At 42.1% G+C, this 22415-nt stretch overlaps 2 protein-coding genes across 17 annotated transcripts in view; one reads left to right on the top strand and one right to left on the bottom strand.

Annotated features, from left to right (window-relative positions):
• The window catches only part of MBTD1 (mbt domain containing 1), a 70219-nt gene extending 65334 nt beyond the window's left edge, over positions 1–4885 (bottom strand). For 5 of the 15 annotated variants that reach the window (XM_067021977.1, XM_059047200.2, XM_059047204.2 and 2 more), the window contains exons 1-2: positions 3678–3915; positions 2996–3059 (exon numbers count right to left, since the gene is read on the bottom strand). Coding sequence is in view for 4 of the 15 variants with exons in the window: in XM_059047195.2 (XP_058903178.1) it covers positions 3678–3698 (21 nt within the window). In the remaining 11 variants the exon portion in view is untranslated. Of the gene's footprint in view, positions 1–2995; positions 3060–3677; positions 3930–3964 lie in introns of those variants that run through there. The other 10 variants (XM_059047196.2, XM_059047197.2, XM_059047198.2 and 7 more) reach the window with 6 other exon arrangements.
• UTP18 (UTP18 small subunit processome component) overlaps positions 3975–22415 on the top strand; it is a 43629-nt gene continuing 25188 nt past the window's right edge. Inside the window, exons 1-7 of one of the 2 annotated variants that reach the window (XM_059047216.2) lie at positions 3975–4806; positions 6428–6540; positions 9180–9278; positions 11335–11402; positions 16263–16351; positions 17612–17737; positions 18439–18613. In XM_059047216.2, the coding sequence (XP_058903199.1) occupies positions 4474–4806; positions 6428–6540; positions 9180–9278; positions 11335–11402; positions 16263–16351; positions 17612–17737; positions 18439–18613 (1003 nt within the window). In that variant the 5' untranslated portion in view covers positions 3975–4473. The remainder of the gene's footprint in view (positions 4807–6427; positions 6541–9179; positions 9279–11334; positions 11403–16262; positions 16352–17611; positions 17738–18438; positions 18614–22415) is intronic. The other variant, XM_067021984.1, reaches the window with a different exon arrangement.

Genomic DNA, 22415 nt, shown 5'->3' with positions numbered 1-22415 from the left:
TGGTCATCACATCTGACTGGAGGTTTACAGAAACCTTGGGAAGAAGGCACGGCTGATCCCTGGCCCTTATTTTAGATGAGGAAAATGAAGCCTGAAGAGATTAGGCAACTTGCGTTAAGATCACAGGTCAGGAGGTGGCAGAGGCAGAGCCTGGCCAGTTTGCCAACTTTGTCCGTAGCTCATTTCTACTACATTACATTTTAAGTTATCAATACTAAAGTGAAAACTAGAAGGGAGCTCGGAAATCTTCTCATGCAGTATTGCTCTAACCAATCTGATAAAAACCTTTCTGAAGAAGGCTCCACTGCAGACCTACTGAATGATAACCCACGAGAGAGGTTTTGTATTTTTATAAGATCCCGAGGAGGTGATTGTGGTGATGGGTTAAGCTTGGAAAACACTGTTCTATTATCTGTATGTCAAGTGTGGCAGACATGTGGCTATTTAAATTTACACCTGATTAAATCAGATTGAAAATTGGGTTCCTCAGCCACACTAGTTACCTTTTAAGTACTCAACAGCCACATATGGCTAGTGGCCACCATACAGATGGCACAGATATAGGACAGTTCTATCACTGCAGAAAGTTCTACTGAATAATGTTAATTCTAGACCAACCTTTCCACTCTAAGGATGAGAAAACTGAGGCACAGAATCTTGTCCAACAAGGCATATGAAGTTACTTACTGGCAGAATTGAAATGCTAACCTAATCTGCCAGTGACCCTCATACTGTATCATCACTTCATCCCCATAAATTTAGGGTTTATTCAAATGGGAATTGTTTTCTTTCCACCCTTCCTTGTGGGTTGCAATAAAGTAACAAGACAAATTTTAAATTTGTGGGGAATAAATCCCCAAAAAACCCAAAGGTTTATTTAAAATTCATGACTTAATCAAACAATCTGCAATTTTTGTATAAAATTAAAAATAGCCTTGGATAGTTAAGAATACCCTAGTGTTAGGAGGCATATCTAAGTTTAACTATTGTTAACTCCTTTCTCTTTTACCATCCTGATGTTTTTATCTTTCTTTTGGATCTGAAACTCTGAAACTAATGATAATTGGCTTACCTTAACATTATAAATGTGAAAAAGTTAAATCTTACTTAGCAAACATTTTAAAGATGAAAAATTGAGAAACAAGGAGCAACCAAAAGAATAGTGACTTGTCTAATTTTTGGATGTGGTCACTCAAATCACTGAGAACTCATGGCTTTCAGTAATCTAGTGGTTTAGTATTTATAATATTAATAGGTTGTTTTCACTTCTAAGCTATAGTTTAACCTTCCTTTGACTACTATGTTACATTTAAAACAATTTAAATAGTTTTAATTTCTGATGAAACTGAGGGTTTGAAGCCTCTGAACATCTAAGAAAAGGTTTAGACACTAATTAAATCAACATATAACCAGCCATAAAAATATACAGTAGTGTCTTCTTTAAAAATAAAACCAGTCATTCCTGTCTAGTATGTTTAGAATGCAAACGTCTCCAAAGTCAGTCAGCTTAAGTCATGACAGTTCATGTTTAAAGTGAACAGGAACTTGGGAATTTCACCTTAATGAAAACTTTCAAGACAGAATTATGCAGCTCCATTAACTTTTATCAGTATCTAGTATTCATTCCCATGTTAACTTTCAGTGACTAGATTTAGAGAAAATATCACATGTCAAAGTGTGTACGAAATTAAAAACTGGACAGTTAAAAAACATGGTTCAACACAAGATACTTACGAACAGATACGCATTCAAGACAGTTTTTGCCATAATTTGCAAGGCACCCAGAAGCGTGGAATATGGGGTTCTACATAAGTAGAAGCTACTTGTTATTCAGAGAAGGAGGTGGTGCAAAAAAAGACAGTTATTTTCTTTCTAAACACTCATCAGTGTAGAGGCAAACAAATGAAAAAAATACAGTGTAAGCATATTAGAGCAGAGCAACAGTCTCCAAGTCATAAAAGGGGGAGAGAAAACAATTTCTGTGCTCTAAACACTTTAAACAGGGGACTGGGAGTTTACAGTAAAATTTACTCTCTGGCTTTTATACCAGATTCGTTACTTCTACATTTTATCTGTTAACGTCTTGACTCCCACACTTCACCATATTAGGAAGAGGAAAACATGTGCCCCCAAGATTCCTATTCCAATAAAACTTCTCTTGGAAGCAGCATAGCTCACCAAATGAAGGACAATATCAGAAAAATGCGAAGTGACAATAGTAGAACTGAACTATCTAAACCACCAAGTGATAACTACTGATGTATACTAATATAAGCATGAAAAATACTGCAAACTCTAGGCAAATATTGAAGTGCTGCAAAAATTTCATATCTCATTAAAAACTGGAAAATAAAAAGAGAAAGTATTGTGAAGGAGGGGCCCCAAGCAGGAAGCCCAGCTTGAAAGAAAATCACAGGTCAAAAGGAGGAGGTGGCGGGGAGTGCAGTTCTTCTGATCATCCCTCTACCAGGAGATGCTTCTAACAGCTTCGGTACTATCTCCAAGAGGCAATTTAGGCATCCCGTAGGGAAAGTGATTTAGGCAACAAGAAATGTGCTTTGAGATAGGATGCTGAAATTTCTAACTTTAAAAAGATGCACTAGTGAGAGAAAACAGCCATGAAATTCCCAGATCCTATTTCTCAAACTTCCCGTAGAAAAATATCAACCATTCTCAGACATAGAAGCCAGCACATTTGAACTGACCCAGCAAAGTTTTCAGACGGCCCTCACTATCTCTCAAGCCCCCCTTCCCCCATTTCCCTGCTGTTCTTTCCTGGCACACAAAATATAGGCCAATGAGCAGTGGGTGGGTGAGGAGAATGTTAAGAGAAAATTTAAGAAGTAAAAAGGGAAACCACTTAATAAGGACATGAATGAGTCTAAAGAGTCTAATAAGGGTAGGCAAACAATCAGAACTGAACGGCAAGGGCTTTCCATGGCAGCAGCGAGCGCTCAGTGTTTGCAGGGGTTTAGGCAGAGGCCAGGCTACCTACCACTTGTCAGAGAGGCTGCACAGGGGACGGCTGCTTTGGGTGACCTCTAATGTCTCTTCCGACTCTGAAATGTTAGGATTCTTATTTCACAAAAGAGAACGCAACGGTCATAAAAGCCCACCGACTTAGAACCCTTTTAAACAGGCGGCCTAGGCGGCGGCTTCCCAAACACCACTCCCACCTCTCCCATCCCACACGTGCCCACCCCGCCCCCTTTCAATTTTTCCACTTCCACGTGCGAAACGCCTCGTGGCACCAGCCCCATAGCGGAGAGGCGCCTTCCCCTGCAAAGCACCAAAACTCTGCCCCCTTGGGAGAAGTGAGGACTCCACTCCCCGATTCTTTGGCGGCCAAAAAAGGAAGTCTCAAATCCAGCCTTTCTCCCCCAGCCAGAGCTGAAGGGGGACGGGGAGCCGGAACGAAGAGAACTTTCTTCTAAAATTTTTCTTCCAAAAAGTAAAGAGGATAGAGAGAACCCTGATGAGTCCGGGGGTGGGGGGAGGGGAACCCCCGAATCGTTTAACGGCCGGTAGGGGGAGGGGGGCTCCGGAGGTGGAGGGGGCGTGGGATGGAGAAGCAGGCTTGGGAGCGGGGTCAGGGGCTGCAGGGGTTCCTGGGGTCGGGGGGTTGCCGGCGTCCCCCCCACCTGGCACACAAAGCAGCTGCCGTGCTCAGCTCTCACCAGATCCTTTGTGTTTTCCATCAGGGCCTCATGGGTAGGGGTTGTCCGTGCTCTCCGGGCCCGCGGCGCCCCCTCCCGAGCTGGGGGCAGGAGCCTCTCCCCGGGACTACGGCGACTACAGGGGGGCCCCGACTGGGCCCAGACCGGTGGCGGCGGCGGCGGCAACCCCCGGATTTCCCCCCTTTAACTCGGGTGGCCCCAGGATATCAACAACATTAGCATAGCCCTCCCTCCCCAGCGCGCCTGCGCCGTGACCCGCGCCCCGATTGGCCCACTTCCCTACATACCCTCCGCTCTGTCTTCCAGCGTGGGACCCTCTGCAGGCTCCGTACTCCAAGGGCCGTACCAAGACGAAGGGGTGGAAAAGGCGATTGGGCTCGTGTAAGTCGAGTGGTTAAAAAGTTAGGGAGAAGAGTAGCATTTTTAGCCTGTCATCTCAGTTTATACCCTGGCTTCCTTGCGCTCCTTTCAATCAATTGCAGCTGCGAAGTTGTGTTGGAAAAAAATTTCCACTCCAGTTACGCCGCTTCCCCCTCCACCCGGAAGATTGGTTCTCTCGGAGGAACTCCCAACGGGGAGGGGCTCGTGAGGCGATGGGCGTTACACAAGGTGGGGGGAGAGAGAGAGGGAGAGAGAGACAGAGAGACAGAGACAGACAGTGCTGGTCACGTGCTCACAGGGCGGTGCAGCCTTCTTCCGGCCCCCTGCGGCCTCAGCCGCTGCGGAAAGCGAGGGGCCTCGGCGCACGCGCAGTGAGGATCCACGTGAGCGGCTGCGTTCCTTCTCAAACCGAACCATGCCGCCGGAACGGAGGAGCCGAACGAGACCGGATCGGAGAGCCGGAGCGAGACCAGACCGGAAGACCCGAATGAGGCCGGACGATAGAGCCGGAGCAGGGCCGGGCGGGCCGCTCCGAATGGCTGCTCCTTCATCTCAGCGGAAATCGCCGGCCCGGCCGTGCGCGGCGGCCGCCGTAGTCGCGGCCGAGGAGGAGAGACGGCTCCGGCAGCTGAACCGCCAGACGCTGGAGGAGGACAAGCCGGCCGTGGAGCGGTGCTTGGAAGAGCTGGTCTTCGGCGACGTCGAGGACGACGAGGACGCGCTACTGCGGCGTCTGCGGGGCCCGCGGGTGAGGCAGGCCGCGGCGTGTGGGCTGGGCACTCGGTGGGCGGTGTGCCTCCCGGGGCGGAGCCTGGGCGACCTGTGGCGCAGGGAAGCGTTCAGGTGGGAGGGAACCGGGAATGCGGGCGCCGAGGGGTGCCAGACTGAAAGTCCCGGGAGGGCGGAGACCGCGCCTTTCTCCGCCCCCGAGTGAGCCGCTGCGCCTGGTATGCAGCAGGCGCTCAACACATATTCGTTTAGCCAAGTAATCGTGAGCATCTTTCGATTAGTGGCAGTGGCTCAGTTCCACTGGTTTCTCCCCAGACTCTGTTTCTTCTCTCTTGGTCATTCAGTCGCCTGCCTCAATACTTTGCTGTGGTTCAGGGGTTCCACTTCGTTTGTGAAATCAGAATTCGTGGGCACAGGCCTGGGAGTCTGTTTTAACAACCACATGGAGTGTTTGATAAGCCAGCTTTTGAAAGTGACCGTGTATTCGTCTATTAAAGTAATATTTGTGAGCCCGTTTGGCACCAGATACTTTTCCTGGCAGTGAAAACCCTGCATGATTGATTGATTATAATTTTTAAGCATGCTTTTTGCTTTTTTTAAAAAAAAAATCCTATACCTGTCTTTTCTTCCAATATAAGGAGTCCCAGGCAGTTTCTAGGCACTGGAGGAGAAACAGCAGTGGATGAAAACTAACAAAAATTCCTGCCTTCTTGGAGCTTGGATACTTAATGGCAGAGGCAGAAGATAAAATTCAAGTTATGTCAGCGAAGTGCTGAAGGAAAAAAAAAATAAAGGCGTTCAAGAAAGGGGGATAAGCATGTGTCAAGGGGGCCTGTGAAATTTTACATAGGGTAGTCAAGCAAAGCCTTACTGAGCATTACTCAGTTTGATAAACGAATGCAGACCTAGCAAGTATCAGTTGATTTCCAGAACCTCCTTTGGGTGCTTATGGGAGAGGTTGCAGAATCCAGTTGGGAGGTAGAGAAATACTACTGGAAAAATGCTGAACTGTGTGACAGTTTCCCATCGGGAAAAGAAGCAGTTTAAGTGAGGTGAGGTTTGTTGGGCTTTGAAGGATCATAGGCCAGTAATAGAGCAAGTAGAAATCATTTGGACATTTCTATCATGTGGTTTTGGGAAAGCTCAAGCTCACTTCAGGTGAAATTCTGTGGTCTAGATTTAGATTTGTTTGGATAGTATAAAGTTTCTTGAGGAGGTAGGGGGTCAAGAACAGTTAAGAAAAGGGGAAAAGTATGTTTATGAATATGAAATATGACTTATGACATTCAATCATGTTATTTTATCTTTGGTGTCTGCCTTTGGTCCTGTGATTTCTGTAGTTCTGTGATTTTCCCTGCTCCTTTATTCATCTGTCAACTTACCTTTTTTTACTTGTCTTGGTCTTTTCCTTTCAGCAAGTTGACTCTTTGACTATCTTACCTCACGTGTCCAGCGGGTGGTGACATTCTCTAATCTCCTCATTTTCTGTTCGATCTCCAGCATTTGCTGTGATAGCATTCTGTCCCATAATTTGATCAGAGGGGCATAAAAACAAAGCATTCTACAAGCCACCATTCTGCAAAGTCTGCCACCATGGGGTATGAAAGACTCAGTGCTTGTGGGCATTTTGTCTTTTCTAGGTTCAAGTACAAGAAGACCCAGGTGACTCTGAAGTGGAGAATGAAGCAAAAGATAATTTTCCACCTCAAAAGAAGCCAGTTTGGTTGGACGAAGAAGATGAAGATGAGGAGATGTAGGTTGCCTAATCTTTCTTCTGGAGTCCCTCTGGATTCTTCAAAAGTTACTTGGCAGGTTTTAAGAAAGTTCTCTTTCTGAATATGTGATTACGTGAAGACTTGAAAAATACTGGAAAGTATAGCAAAGATCATTCATAATCACATCACCGAGGGAGAACCACTGTTAACATGTTGGCATACATCTCTCCCTCTTTCTTCTGTGCTGTATAGAAAAGCTAAAAGAGCACAGTGTTTGGGGTTAGAACTGAGTTTGCCTCCTAGTTTGGCCAGTTCCTAACTGACCATTGGCAAGTTTGGAACCTACCTTTTCTCATGTGTAAGATGGAGGTAATAGTAACTATATCAGAAGGCTCTTGAGATTAAATATTGTATGTAGAGCTCTTAACACAATGCCTGAAATTGAGAAAAGACCAAAAAAAGTTAGCCATTATGTACAATATGTACCTTAAGATGAGAATGTATTGTATTGCAGGTATTTCTCCCCAATTAAAACCTTTATAAACATTTTTAAATGGATGTATTATATAGTCCATTATATGATTTAACCGTAATTTACATAGCTATCGTTGAATAAATATTTTTCCTTTTAATAGATTGATGTTGAGATGAGCATCTTTACGCATAAATCTTTTTCTACTTAAAATTATTTAAGAAAGATTCTTTGAGGTAGATTAACTTAATCTAAGAGCAGGCATTTTTAAGGTTCTTGATAAATACTGCCAGGCTGACCCTGAGGTTTTGCCAATTTACCTTTCCATTGAAAGGTGTCAGTTTCACTCCATTTTAAAAGAAGTGATTTTTCTGGACTTCCCTGGCAGTCCAGTGGTTAAGAATTTGCCTTCCAGTGCAGGGGGTGTGGGTTTGATCCCTGGTGTGAGAGCTAAGATCCCACATGCCTTGCGGCCAAAAACCCACAACATAAAACAAAAGGAATATTGTAACAAATTCAATAAAGACTTTAAAAATGGTCCACATCAAAAAAATCTTTAAAAAAAATAAAAGCAGTGATTTCTCTTTTTTCAGACATTGTCGGTTTAAGGTGACAGTTTAGGGTAGGAAATATCTAACTTGTGTTGAGAAAACATTTTTTTTATCAGTCATTGGTTTTTCTTAAAAGTAGTCTCTGTTAATGTCTTTGCGTATTTGTGTACTGGAGACTTTCATTTTGTTTATTTATTTATTTATTTATTTATTTTTATTTTTTTTTTGTGGTACGCGGGCCTCTCACTGTTGTGGCTCTCCCGCTGCGGAGTACAGGCTCCGGACACACAGGCTCAGTGGCCATGGCTGATGGGTCCAGCCGCGGACTGGGGCACAAACCCGTGTCCCCTGCATCGGCAGGCGGATTCTCAACCACTGCGCCACCAGGGAAGCCCCTGTTTTTTTATTTTTAAAATAAAAATTGTACATAAGGTGTACAGCATGATAATTTGCTATATATATACATGATGAAGTTATTACTACAGTCAAGTGAACTAATTAGCATTTCCATTTCTTCAGATAGTTACCATTTTTATTTGTGGTGAGAGCCCCTGAAATCTACTCCCTTAGCTATCAGTTTACGATACTGTCATTTTTTTTTTTTTTTTTTTTTTTTTTTTTTTTTTTTTTTTTTTTTTTGCGGTACGCGGGCCTCTCACTGTTGTAGCCTCTCCCGTTGCGGAGCACAGGCTCCGGACGTGCAGGCTCAGCGGCCATGGCTCATGGGCCCAGCCGCTCTGCAGCATGTGGGATCCTCCCGGACCTGGGCACGAATCCGTGTCCCCTGCGTCGGCAGGTGGACTCTCAACCACTGTGCCACCAGGGAAGCCCACGATACTGTCATTAACTGCAGTCATGCTACATAACTGCAGCTTTGTACCCTTTGACCAACATCTCCCTATTTCCTCTACCTTCTCACCCCTGGTAACCATTCTGCTCTTTGCTTCTACGTATTCTACTCTTTTCAGATTCCACATATAAGTGAGATTATGCAGTATTTCTCTTTGATGTCTGTTTTATTTCACTTAGTTTGACATCCTCCAGGGTCATCTATGTTGTTGCAAATGGCAGATGAGACTGTTTGTTAGTGATTTTAGTATATCAGCTCCTTACATATTGAGAATTTCAATCCTTTATATGTCAAATTTATTGCACATTATCTTCTAGCTTTTTGTTTGCCTTTAAGTTTGTTTTAATGTTGTCTGATGCACAGAATATTTTAATGTTTATGTAGTGAAGTCTATGACTCTTTTCCTTTTTTTTTTTTTTTGCTGTTGTTTTTAGTAAAAAGTTCTTCAGAGAGAAATATTTGCCTATATTTTTCCTTCACAGTATTTTAAAGTTTGGGTTTTGGTTTTTTGGGTTTTTTTTGTATTTAACTCTGATTTACCTGGAATTTGTTTTGGTGAATGGCATAAGCTGTGTCTAGATAAGTAATTATGAATTTGAAATAGCTCTTCAAAGGGTAAACTAGATGATCCAAAATATTGGAGATTCCTTTTTGTTTCGGGAGGAATGGAGAATGTGCATTGGAGATGTTCCACATCTTATAAATCTTGACCTATGTTGTTTGCTCAAAATACTAAAGGCAGCGACTATCTATGTTGATTCTTTAAGTTATTGAAAGCATGCTGTTTTCTGTTTTTTTTTATAGGGTTGACATGAAGAACAATCGTTTTCGGAAAGATATGATGAAAAATACCAGTGAAAATAAACTTTCAAAAGGTGAACTTCAAAAGAGACTTAAGGAGGAGTAAGTGTTCTTTTTCATAGTTTTGCCAAGATGTATTTATAACAAGTATTTTATTTTGATTTGCTCAGTCTTTGGCTTCTTGGGTAGTCAGATTTCCATTTTGAATTGGAAGAGCATTGTTCTTGGAAGACATGATTAAGCTTTAGTATGGGGGCCTGAGAAGGAATACAAGTACAAAAAACTTTGGAAAAAACTTGTAATCCCGCCATTTAAATATAATCAATGATATTGTTTTTTTTTAAGACATCTTTATTCCAGTATAAATGCTTTACAATGATGTGTTAGTTTCTGCTGTATAACAAAGTGAATCAGCTATACGTATACATACATCCCCACATCTCCTCCCTCTTGCATCTCCCTCCCACCCTCCCTATCCCACCCCTCTAGGTGGACACAGAGCACCGAGCTGATCTCCCTGTGCTATATGGCTGCTTCCCACTAGCTATCTGTTTTACACTTGGTAGTGTATGTATGTCCATGCCACTCTTTCACTTCGTCCCAGCTTACGCTTCCCCCTCCCCATCTCCTCAAGTCCATTCTCTATGTCTGTGTCTTCATTCCTGTCTTGGAAAAAAGGTTCTTCAGAACCTTTTTTCTTTTTTTAGATTCCATATATATGTGTTAGCATAGGGTATTTGTTTTTCTCTTTCTCACTTACTTCACTCTGTTTGACAGTCTCTGGGTCCATCCACATCTCTGCAAATGGCACAGTTTTGTTCCTTTTTATGTGTATTAGCTATTTTAAAGTCCTTGTGTGCTAATTCTGTCAGGTCTGTCATTTCTGTTTCTGTTGACTGCTTTTTCTTCTGGTTATGGTTCATGTTTTTCTGCTTCTCTGTATATCTAGTAATTTTGGTTGGATTCTGGGTAGTGTGAATGTTGTTCAGTGTCTGGATTTTGTTTTTTGCTTTTAATTGTGTTGAACTTTGTCTTGGCAGGTAATTAATTGACTTGGAAATCACTTTGATCCTTTCAGGATTTGTTTTTAGCTTTCTTTTATAGTAGCATTTATTCTAGGCTGGTTTAGCCCCATTATTAAGGTATGACCATCCTGGAATCTCTCCTGACTGCCCTGAATGTTCAGTAAGGACCCTTCCTCACTGGTTGAACTCAAATGTCTGAGTTTTGGTTCTGTGCAACTTACAGCCCCCTAGTAGTTCTTTGCTTGACCTCATGGAGTTTCTTCCTATGAGTGTGCAGTTTAATATTCAGAAGAAGTGTCTGTGGACCCCTGTGCAGATTTCTGGAGCTCTTTCTCTTCCTCTTCTACAGTTGACTGCCCCTCAAATTCCTGTTGTTTCATCCTCTTTCAAGTCTGATCTTTTTCTCCTTGTCTCTGTGTCAGGGTCCTATAAAAATGCCTTGAGGGGAAAATCCCAGTAATGGCATTGCTCACCTTGTTACTTTTCTTCTCTTAGAGATCATAGTCCTATGTTGCCTGTTGTCCAATTTCTGAAAATGGTTTCACATATTTTGTCCAGTTTTCTAGTTACTTATGGCTAGTGGGCTTAGTTTGGTGGACTTGTCTATGATTCTGCATTAAACAGAAAGATTCTTTTCAGGCTTCCAAATACAAGCCCTTCAGAATATAACTGTCAGGCTTCTCCTGAAGCTTACTTTTTCCAGGATGAAATGCTCCCATTTTATTCAAAGGATATATGGTGGAGTTTTGTTTATCGTACCAATCTGGTCGTTTTCTTTCAGACATGTTCTAGTATTCTTTTGTGTACTCTGTGTACTATAGCATTGATTTATAACCACAAAGAGATTTCTATTTCTTTACTTAGTCACCAAATCTGGTGTGTTGATATGTGCAAATAAGACAATTGTGTAACTAGATGTAAATAAGTAACAACGAATATATATCCAGGTGGTTAGAAGTTCATGAAAGTTACCAATTTAGGACTATCCTGTGTGAGTAGCCCTTCTGTTCTGAAAGATGAAAACTTCTTTGGAAGAGATTCTATTCATGCTCTGACCTATATTCTTTAAATGTATTAAGCTCTATATAAATACAGTGGTCACTACAAACTTTTATTTTTACATTTTTGCTTAGATTCCAGCATGCCATGGGGGGAGTACCTGCCTGGGCAGAAACCAATAAGTGGAAAACATCTTCAGATGGTGAGTGTTGACACCTCTGTTTAAGTTGGTAAATAGATTCCTATTCCTGTTCTGTTATTATTTGAGGTTTCTCACGAGGCTCGTTAAAACCTGGTGTTTGAAATATGTCTTTTTTTTTTTTTTTTTAAATGTCTGGTTTTGAAGTCTACCATTTCTCTGAAGGAAGCTCTTTTACAATAGTGTAAGACGTACTTAGTAGCATTTCTTTACTTGTAGAGACAATAATGGATGAATTTTATGATGTTTTCCCTCAACAGAACTATGTTACATTATGGCATAGATTAAGTAAAAAATAAGTAGTAGTGTTATTTCTTGATTCAGAGCCCCTTCCAAAGACATGAGCAGCTGATCTAGCTATCCACTAGGAAATGGAATGTCTTTCTAAGGAGCACATGTCAGGTTAGGCCCAGATGATTATTCACTTTCTAAAAACCTATTTTTCAACTGCAGATTTTAAGTTTGACTTGTACCAAAACTGTTTTCTGCTGTTTAGATCTTTGAGTTTAGATATTATTTATATGGATGGTTTGGCCAAGATCTGATTCGAGTTCTTGGAGTTATAAATTTTAGACTTGGAATTGACTTCTGAAATCCTTGAGGAGCTCTATAGTATATCCTCCCATTGTAATACAGGAGCTCCTTTCTTAGCATCTTTGGTATCTGATGAACCTCTGTTTGATTATCATCATCACCTCTCCCTCCCTTCTCCCCACCCGTGTCAGTCTTCATGGTATTCACATATAGGGAGCCCTTACAAGGAGCCAGTTTTATATAATTCTGTTAGAAAACTTAAACTCTTATTAAGTAGAAACTTACCTTCTCATTTCCAACCAGATACTTTTAGAGGTTGAAGGACTCTTAGTGATGTAGCCCGACTTTATCTGCTGCAAGAGACTTCTCTACAACATCTGTTAGATGATAATTTAGCCTCTGCTTAAATATTTCAAATAATGTTGTGCTCTTTATTAGACTGTTTCTTCCTCTTTTCTTCTTTGCTTTAAGAACTAATTGTAATTTTTTTACTATTGAAATTTAGCCTCCCTACACTCTATAGTCCTACCTTTCGAAGAGATATAATCTTATCTCTCTTTCATATAAAACTCTTCTGTTATTTGAGAAATATCTTTCCAGGTTTTTTTGAAATATGTCAATCATCTTGTCCTGTTTTTGTTTTTGTTTTGTTTTTTATTTTGGCTGCCCCATGCAGCATGTGGGATCCTAGTTCCCAGGCCAGGGATCAAACCCATGCCCACTGCATTGGGAGTGTGGAGTCTTTTTTTTTTTTTTTTTGTGGTATGTGGGCCTCACTGTTGTGGCCTCTCCCGTTGCGGAGCACAGGCTCCGGACGCACAAGCTCAGCGGCCATGGCTCACGGGCCCAGCCGCTGCGCGGCATGTGGAATCCTCCCAGACTGGGGCACGAACCCATGTCCCCTGCATCCGCAGGCGGATTCTCAACCACTGCACCACCAGGGAAGCCCGGGAGTGTGGAGTCTTAACCACTGGACCACCAGGGAAGTCCCATCCTGTCACTTTTTTTTACATGGCATAATTATAAACCTCGGTCATCAGTTTACCTTCCTAGATGAAATATAATTTTATTATCCATTTTAGAATACTGCATTCATAGAACTACAGCAGCTTAGATCCATGTAATTATAGATTAGGTTTATGTTGACATTGAAGCAGAAAATCTCCCACATCCCAGTGGCTTAATCCAGTGGAATTTTTTTTTTTCTCCTATGAGTACAATTGAGGTGGTGAGAAGGTGATGCTCTGCTTAAGGGACCCAAGTTTATAGAGGTTCTGTCATCTTCAGGCTGACTCTTCCAATGTTGCCTAGGATATTGGCCACCAGTTGACTTATAGGAGAAGAGAGAGAAGGCTCACCAAGGGAAGTTTTTATTGGCCTGTCCTGGAAGTGGTACGTGATACTTTCACCTACATTTTATTGGCCAGAACTCAGTCATGAGTCCACACTAACTGCATGCAATACCAGGAAATATAGTTTGTCTTTGTGCCCAGGAGAAAAAGGAAATGAATTAAGTCAACAGTTAGCCAGTCTGTTACTATCTGGGATATACAAGTCTAATACCTTAATTGTACAGATGACGGGAGTAAAGTTCAAAAAGATAGAAGTGACTTGTCCAAGGTATACTTATTGGCAGAGTGGTGACTACAACCCAGCTTCACAGTTATCTCCAACATATTATTTGTTTTTCTCTGTAAATACTAGATTATCTTTTTTTTTTTTTTCCTGAATTACATTTTTTTTTCCCCCCGGCCCACTGGCATGCAGGTTCCTTGACGAGGGATTGAACCTGTGCCCCCCTACAGTGGAAGCACGGAGTCTTAACCACTGGACCACCAGGGAAGTCCCTAGATTGAGTATCTTTAAAAGAGAAGTACTCCCCCCTTTAAACATAGCTATAATGCTATTATCATACACCTTCAGAAATCAGTAGTAATCCCTTAATATTATGGAGTTTTATCAGTTTATTCACCACCACCGCCACCCCCCTGCTGCAGTTATCCAGTTTTTTTAGCTTGCTTTGTATTCTGCTTGGTCTTCGTAGGTGCTGTTGAATCTGGCTATATGTCTTTTCTAAGTTTTGGAAATTCTTGCCTATTATCCCTTCACATATTGGTTTTGTTCCATTCTTTCTTTCTTTCTGGGATACCAATTACATGTATGTTAAAATTTTTTTTTAAAACATTCTGTGTTCTTTTCTGATGAGATTAGGTGCATTCAGGGTGGTATGGCTGTAGACTGTGTTCTTTTCTGTATTTTCTGCCTTTTTGCTTTCTGTACTTTAGCCTGGATATTTTTTTCTGATCCTTTTTCTAGACCACTAATTCTCTCTTCAGGTAATTTTGATATCCTGTTAAAACCATCCACTGGGGTGTTAGTTTTTTTTTTTTTTTTTTTTTTTTTGGTGGTACATAGGCCTCTCACTGCTGTGGCCTCTCCCTTTGCAGAGCACAGGCTCCGGACGCACAGGTCCAGCGGCCACGGCTCACGGGCCCAGCCGCTCTGCGGCATGTGGGATCTTCCTGGATCGGGGCACAAACCCGTGTCCCCTGCATCCGCAGGCGGATTCTCAACCACTGCGCCACCAGGGAAGCCCGGGTGTTAGTTTTAATTACTGTTTTTCAGTTCTAGAATTTCCATTTGGTTCTTTTTTTTTTTTTTTTTTGTGGTACACGGGCCTCTCACTGCTGTGGCCTCTCCCATCGCGGAGCACAGGCTCCGGACGTGCAGGCTCAGCGACCATGGCTCACGGGCCCAGCCGCTCCGCAGCATGTGGGATCTTCCGGGACCAGGGCACGAACCTGCGTCCCCTGCATCGGCAGGCGGACTCCCAACCACTGCGCCACCAGGGAAGCCCTGGTTCTTTTTTTTAATAGTCTAGTTCTCTGGCTTAATTCTGAGTCTTGCCTTTCATTATCTCTAATATGTTAAACATAAATTTTTTATTTTTTTTTAATTATTTTTCCTTCCAGTTTTACTGAGATATAATCGACATACAGCACCATATAAGTTTAAGGTGCACAGTATAATGATTTGACTTACATACATCATGAAATGATTACCTCAATAAGTTCAGTGAACATCCATCATCTCGTAGATAAAAATTAAAGAAATAGAGAAGTATTTTTTCTTGCGGTGAGAAGTCTTAGGGTTTACTGTCAACACCTTTCATACATAACATATAGCAGAGTTATATTTATCACGTTGTACATTATATCCCTAGTACTTATTTATCTTATAACTGGACGTTTGTAACTTTTGACTGTCTTCATCCAATTCCCCTCATGTTACCCTCCATCTCTGGTAACCACAGACCTGATCTCTTTTTCTATGAGTTTTAAATGTAATATTTAAAAATTTTATGTCTGATAACTTCATTATCTAGATCTCCTGTGAGAATTGTTTATTTTTCTTTAGGTTTTCAGTTAAGTTATCTTACCTTGTCATTATTTACCTGGTTATATGTCATTGAGTGGTGGGCATTGTATATGAGAAATAGTATTGATTAACTAGAGGTCTAGGACAATGGTATCTTTTTCCAGAGAATTTGTATATTTGTTTTTGGGTAGGTGGTTGGGCAATGGGCACTAGCAATCCTAGAACATCTTATTCTAGTGAGAGAGTGTGAGGATTCGATGCCGGGTTTCAGTTCCTGGGAGATTTTCTCATAATTCTTTGATTTCACCTTTAATTTTGTGTATAGCCTTTTGTGGCAACAATCCAGAGCCTGGTGGTTTACCAGACTCCTTAGGAACCTTAGAGGGCTTTTGGTGCTAGTTTTTGCTCTCTTAACCCTACAAGTGTTTTAAACACTCTGCTTAGCTTCTCAGCTTTCTTTACTAGAATCGTCAATCATCTCCAGGGGAAAAGCAGCCCTGTTACCTCTCTTGGAAGTTCTGATACACAGTTTGCTGGCATTGTTCTTTCAGTCAGCTAAAGGCTCCAGTTCTTTTTCCTGTGAGTTGTTAAGCTAGATCTGCTGTTCATCCTGTTGCCCATCTTGCCACTATTACGAGTTTCTCTTTTTAAATTAAATGCTGGCTCCGTTTCATCTTTATTTCATTTCATGTTGTTTTAGTCACTGTAGTGAATGTGTGTCTTTTGTTCCAGAGTCAGGCATTGATTTTAACCACATACATTGAGGACTTGTCATCTTTTTCCTCTCCGTCAAATTTATTTTGCTGTTTTACTTTTACCAGTTGCAGCTTAAATAAAACGATTGAGGTTGGGAGACTGGGAGGGGAGTTGAAGTTTGAAATATAGATGTTTGGGATAGGTAATGGCCATCTCATTGATTCTGAAGATCAGCCTATGGGTTTGTTTACTTAGATGAAAGTGAAGAGGATGAAGATGATTTGTTGCAAAGGACTGGGAATTTCATATCCACATCAACCTCTCTTCCTAAAGGAATCTTAAAGGTGAGAATCAGTAAAATTGTGTCAATCCAACTAATTACCTCTGAAATCCAATATACTTCCCAGTTACAAATGTATGGATTCCTGTTATCTGTGGGATTAAATGTGCTTGCTGTCATTTTGCCTTGGTAAATATTTGTGTTAGGTTTTTTACCTTTTGCAAAAAACAAGATTAAATTATGTTCCCAGGAATTTTTTAGGAATGTTATTTGATTCCTCCTTTTGCATTTCTTGTTCCTTCTGTTGGCCCCAGCCTTGTTCATGCTGCTCTCATCTCTCACCCAGTGCATAGCAACAGCTTCGTGGCTAGACTCTCCACTTCCACTTTCCTTCTTCCTGAACCGTTCTTCCTATAGTAGCCTGAGGGATCTTTTAAAAATAAAATCTCATGTCCTGTCACTTTTCATTGCTCTTTGAAAACTTCTGAATTCCTTACCATAGTCTACACTGCCCTTCACAGGATCTGGCCTTGCCTATGTCTTCAACTTCATCTGATGCCTTTTCCTCTTATTCCTTACTCAAGCCACACAGGCCTTCTTCCTGTTTCTTGCACATGCCAAGTTCTTTCTTGCCCCTGAACCTTTGTGCTTGCTCATCCCTCCATGTGTTCTTTAAGCACTGCCAGTGGCCAACTCATTCTACTTTTCTGCTCACATGATGCCCTAGAAATGTCTTTCCTTGCCCTTCTATCTGAAGCGGCTTACTCTAGTTACTGTCTAACTCATCACTGTGTCTCACTTGTTCATTGTGGTAACGAAGTGCCTGCCTAGCACTTGTTTCAGTTAAATATATGTCAAATGAACAGTTCTCTCTTTGACATAATTTTCCCCGTTATAAAATGGTAGCATGTGAATTTAGATGGGGAGAGGGTACCTTATTATGGTAAATTATTAGACAGAGTGATTCTGTCTCTCCCCACCCTGTGCAGATAATTCATTTAGCTCCTCATAGGGTGAATTCACCTCCATTGAAAATGTAGTCACCACAAAAATTTATCTTCAGGGGTTACAGAGAAAACATCATGTGATACTGTGTTTTTTATGTAATTGCATTTTTAATGTAGAGGAAGCCCCTGAAAAATGGATTCTTGTATGGTAAAGCACTATACTAGAATACTAGTTGGTACCAGAGCTGTGGTCTTCTGGTTACTCTTCCAATGCACTTTCTTCTGCATTGTAAACTACTTTATAATGTCTTCATGCTTTAAAGAAAATAATGTTAACCCATTCGAATTGATAAAATTCCAGCTTTATTTTTCTGTAGATGAAGCACTGCCAGCATGCTAATGCTGAACGTCCTACTACTGCTCGGATCTCGTCTGTGCAGTTCCATCCTCGTGCACAGGTTGTGATGGTCGCTGGACTAGATAATGCTGTATCGCTATTTCAGGTATGCATTTTTATTTTTTATTTTTTATTTTTATTTTATTTTTTTTGCGGTACGCGGGCCTCTCACTGTTGTGGCCTCTCCCGTTGCGGAGCACAGGCTCCGGACGCGCAGGCCCAGAGGCCATGGCTCACGGGCCCAGCCGCTCCATGGCATGTGGGATCTTCCCGGACCGGGGCACGAACCCGCGTCCCCTGCATCGGCAGGCGGACCCCCAACCACTGCGCCACCAGGGAAGCCCTCAGGTATGCATTTTTAAATGAAGACTTTTAGGGACTTCCCTGGTGGCACAATGTTTAAGAATCCGCCTGCCAATGCAGGGGACACGGGTTTGATCCCTGGTCCCGGAAGATCCTACATGCCGCGGAGCAACTAAGCCCGTGCTCCACAACTACTGAGCCTGTGCTCTAGAGCCCGTGAGCCACAACTACTGAGCCCACCTGCCACAACTACTGAAACCCCATGTGCCTAGAGCCCGTGCTCCACAAGAGAAGCCACCACAATGAGAAGCCTGTGCACTGCAATGAAGAGGAGCCCCCACTCGCTGCAACTAGAGAAAGCCCGTGCACAGCAATGAAGACCCACCGCAGCCAAAAATAAATAAAATAAATAAATTTTTAAAAGACTTGTAGTGAAAAGTGTTTACAATCAGCATACATGGTCTGTGGAAATAATCAAAAGGAATATTTTGTACTTCCTTATAGGTTGATGGAAAAACAAATCCTAAAATTCAGAGCATCTATTTGGAAAAGTTTCCAGTCTTTAAAGCTTGTTTTAGTGCTAATGGAGAAAAGGTTTTAGCCACGAGTACTCACAGCAAGGTTCTTTATGTCTATGATATGCTGGCTGGAAAGCTAATTCCTGTGCATCAAGTAAGAGGTAAGGTTTCTAATGAACATATAGCTGACACGCACCTCCCTCCTCCCTAGCCCATAGTTGAGTTTGTTTAACAGTATTTACAACCACTTTTTTTCCTCCCCGTAGAATTATTAAAAATAAGGGTTTCTTTGGTTTTAGTATTTGGAAAATGTCGTGTTGTTGAGATAACATGTTTGAATGAAAAAAGTGAACTGACTCTTTACTGAGTACCTATGGGAAGAAAATCATAATTTGCAAATATATATTCCCCTAGACCAGAAAAGTAGTTGCATATACTTGGCTGTAAAGTTAGCAGTTGCTGCAGCAGAAAGAACATGAGCCTGGGAGCTAGAAGACCTGGGTTCTACTTCCTTGGACAAATTATTTCACTTCTCTGATCTGAAATTTGGATGCCCTCCAGTTCTTCCGCTGTTTGTTATAATACAATTTTGGTTTACATTTAAAGGAAATAAAGCACTGCTTTTGGAATTTGTAATGTATTTTGAAGAATGAACTACTTAAAAAATACATCTTTTTTTTATCAGATGAAAATTTATCTTTCCTCTGCCTTATCTCTTCTGCATTCTCCTACTCCCATTACCTCAAAAATATAACACCTTCATGAATCCTTTGGGAACTAAAGTCTTTGTAATGAAGTTGGTTGGGTTAACATTATAAATCTTGGGAGGTGGTGTTGTCATATGCTACAGCTTGCTGGCAGTCTCCCTGTTAATTGCACATATGTGGGGCTATAAAGGTTACAGGTTGCTCTGTACAGCCTTTTTTCTGCTAGTGGTTAAAAGTGAGTAAGGCCAACTTTAGAAACATTTATGAAGTTTATTTTCAGTGTTTCCGGTCTTGTCTTTCCTGTGTTCCTGACATTTTCAGTGATCCTTTCCAAGGGGGTTTTTAATTTATCTATTTATGCTTTAAATCAGTGCTTCTCAAACATTAATGTGCATATGAATCACCTGGGGATCTTGTTAAAATGCAGACTGATTCTGTTCTGAGGCGGGCCTGATTCTGCATTTCTAACAAGTTCTCAGATGCTGCTGATGCCACTGGTCCATGGACTTCCCTTTGAGTTGGAAAACCTTAAACTGTCTCCCCATATTGAAATAGAAAACAACATGTAGTAGTTATTATTCTTAAATGTCATTCCACTAATCAAAAGGAATGTGCTCTGGTCCTTCCTTGCCTTGCATCCTCTTGGGAAAAGGAAACCAGGTGTGGCTGAGATCCACTAGTTAGTGATGTGTACTGTGGATCTGCTGGTGTGCCAGGGTGTGTATCTGATCACCGGATTCTTCTAAGACATGGCATTTATCTTTGCCTTTTAATATTTTTCCTTCTTTTTTCTCAATAAGCATAACTTGGTAATAATGATAATTATAATAGTAATGGTAAATCAAATATATTTTTTCTTCTGGTATGTTATTGAATATAATTCTCAGTCTCGTGATTATAAAACAGTATTAATAACTCGAAATTAATTAAGGACAGTAGAACAAGGGGGAAAATTGCTGACAAGTTAGGATGTGCAAGCCTTACGTGTATGTGAGCTCTTGGTTCTTGCAAATGCAAGTCTGAAAAATGAAGAATTCAGAATTGATGCATTCTGAAGAATTCCACTTTGATGGTTCCTTCCACTAACCTGTCAGGGCTTGTAAAGTGGGGTCCATGGACTCTCAAAATTCAGGGGTCTGTGAAGCTGGATAGGAAAACATTCCATCTTTATTTTCACTAATCTCTAACTGAAATTTAGCATTTCCTTCGGTTACGAAAGTTTTATACAACCATTATTTTGAGAAGGGTTTCATACACTTCACCAGACAGGCACACAGAAAGGTTAAGAACCACAAATTACTATTTCAAAGTCCAGAAGCAGTTTCTGTTGCATCATTTAGAAGGACAGTTCTTTTATCTGTATCTGTCCATCTGTGCCGGGTCTTAGTTGTGGCATGTGGGATCTTTGTTGCCACATGCAAGATCTTCATTGCGGCATGCGGGAATCTTTTAGTCGTGGCATGCAGACTCTTATTTGTGGCATGCGGAATCTAGTTCCCTGACAAGGGATCGAACCCGGGCTGCCTGCATTGGGAGCACCGAGTCTTAACCACCGGACCACCAGGGAAGTCCCTAGAAGGACAGTTTTTTTTTGTTTTTTAAAGATTTATTTATTTATTTATTTAATTTTATTTTTGGCTGCATCGGGTCTTAGCTGCGGCACACGGTATCTTTGTTGAGGCATGTGGGATCTTCTCTTGCGGTGTGCAGGCCTCTCTCTAGTCATGGCATGCGGGGTTTCTCTCTCTAGTTGTGGTGCGTGGTGCACAGGCTCCAGAGCACCTGGGCTCTGTAGTTTGCAGCTTGCAGGCTCTCTAGTTGAGGCGCGCGAGCTCAGTAGTTGTGGTACGTGGGCTTAGTTGCCCCGAGGCGTGTGGGATCTTAGTTCCCTGACCAGGGATCTAACCCCTGTCCCCTGCATTGAAAGGTGGATTCTTTACCTCTGGACCACCAGGCAAGTCCCAGAAGGGCAGATCTTAAGAGAGCTGTCTTGTTGTAGGAAAACACAAAGAATTTGACCATTTGGGAATCAAATTAGTTTGTCAGGCAGCCATTTTGACTTATAGGCTTATGGTCATTGCTGAGCCTTAGTTTTTCTGTAAACTCAAGGGTTCTAAAATATTAAAAGAAATTTTTAGAAGATTGTACCTAAGCACCACCTGCCACTTGGTAAATGCTCAGTCATTGTTACCTGCTGTCATTGTTAAGAACAGCATATAGGGCTTCCCTGGTGGCGCAGTGGTTGGGAGTCCGCCTGCCGATGCAGGGGACACGGGTTCGTGCCCCGGTCCAGGAGGATCCCACATGCCGCGGAGAGGCTAGGCCCGTGCGCCATGGCCGCTGAGCCTGTGCGTTTGGAGCCTGTGCTCCGCAACGGGAGAGGCCACAAAGATGAGAGGCCCGTGTACCACACACACACAAAAAAGAACAGCATACAATCTATCTGATCACAATCAGTTCACTTCCCATCCTATGGAATTTGGCTCTATTCTAATTAAATTGGCCATTCTTTTTCTTATCTATCAGTTACTCAGCAGTTGTCCTAAAAATCTCATTCCAGGGACTTCCTGGTGGTCCAGTGGTTAAGACTCCGGGCTTCCAATGCAGGGGCCATGGGTTCGATCCCTGGTCTGGGAACTAAGATCCCACATGTTGTGTGGGGTGGCCCAAAAAAAAAAATCTCATTCCCTAATCCATAGAAACATTTATACCTGATATCTTTTTTTTTTTTTTTGTGGTACGCGGGCCTCTCACTGTTGTGGCCTCTCCCATTGCGGGGCACAGGCTCCGGACGCGCAGGCGCAGTGGCCACGGCTCACGGGCTTAGTTGCTCCGCGGCATGTGGGATCTTCCCGGACCGGGGCACGAACCCGTATCCCCTGCATCGGCAGGCGGATTCTCAACCACTGCGCCACCAGGGAAGCCCCTATACCTGATATCTTTAAAGCTCTATATCTTAAGACCATGTTATAAATTTTGTCTGGCTTCTATTTTGAAAGGTCTACCTTTTATAATATTGATATTAGCATTTATTATCACTATTCTTTTGTGAAGTCAAAAGTATAATGCTATGTACATATAACTGGTGTACAGTACACTGTAAGCTTTGGATAAAAATATGGTTATCTTGGGCTTCCCTGGTGGCGCAGTGGTTGAGAGTCCACCTGTCGATGCAGGGGACGCGGGTTCGTGCCCCGGTCCAGGAAGATCCCACATGCCGTGGAGCGGCTGGGCCCATGAGCCGTGGCCGCTGAGC

The sequence above is a fragment of the Kogia breviceps genome, chromosome 19, assembly GCF_026419965.1.
Source record: "Kogia breviceps isolate mKogBre1 chromosome 19, mKogBre1 haplotype 1, whole genome shotgun sequence".
Classification (NCBI taxonomy): domain Eukaryota; kingdom Metazoa; phylum Chordata; class Mammalia; order Artiodactyla; family Physeteridae; genus Kogia; species Kogia breviceps.
This window is presented reverse-complemented; position numbering and strand designations above follow the sequence as displayed.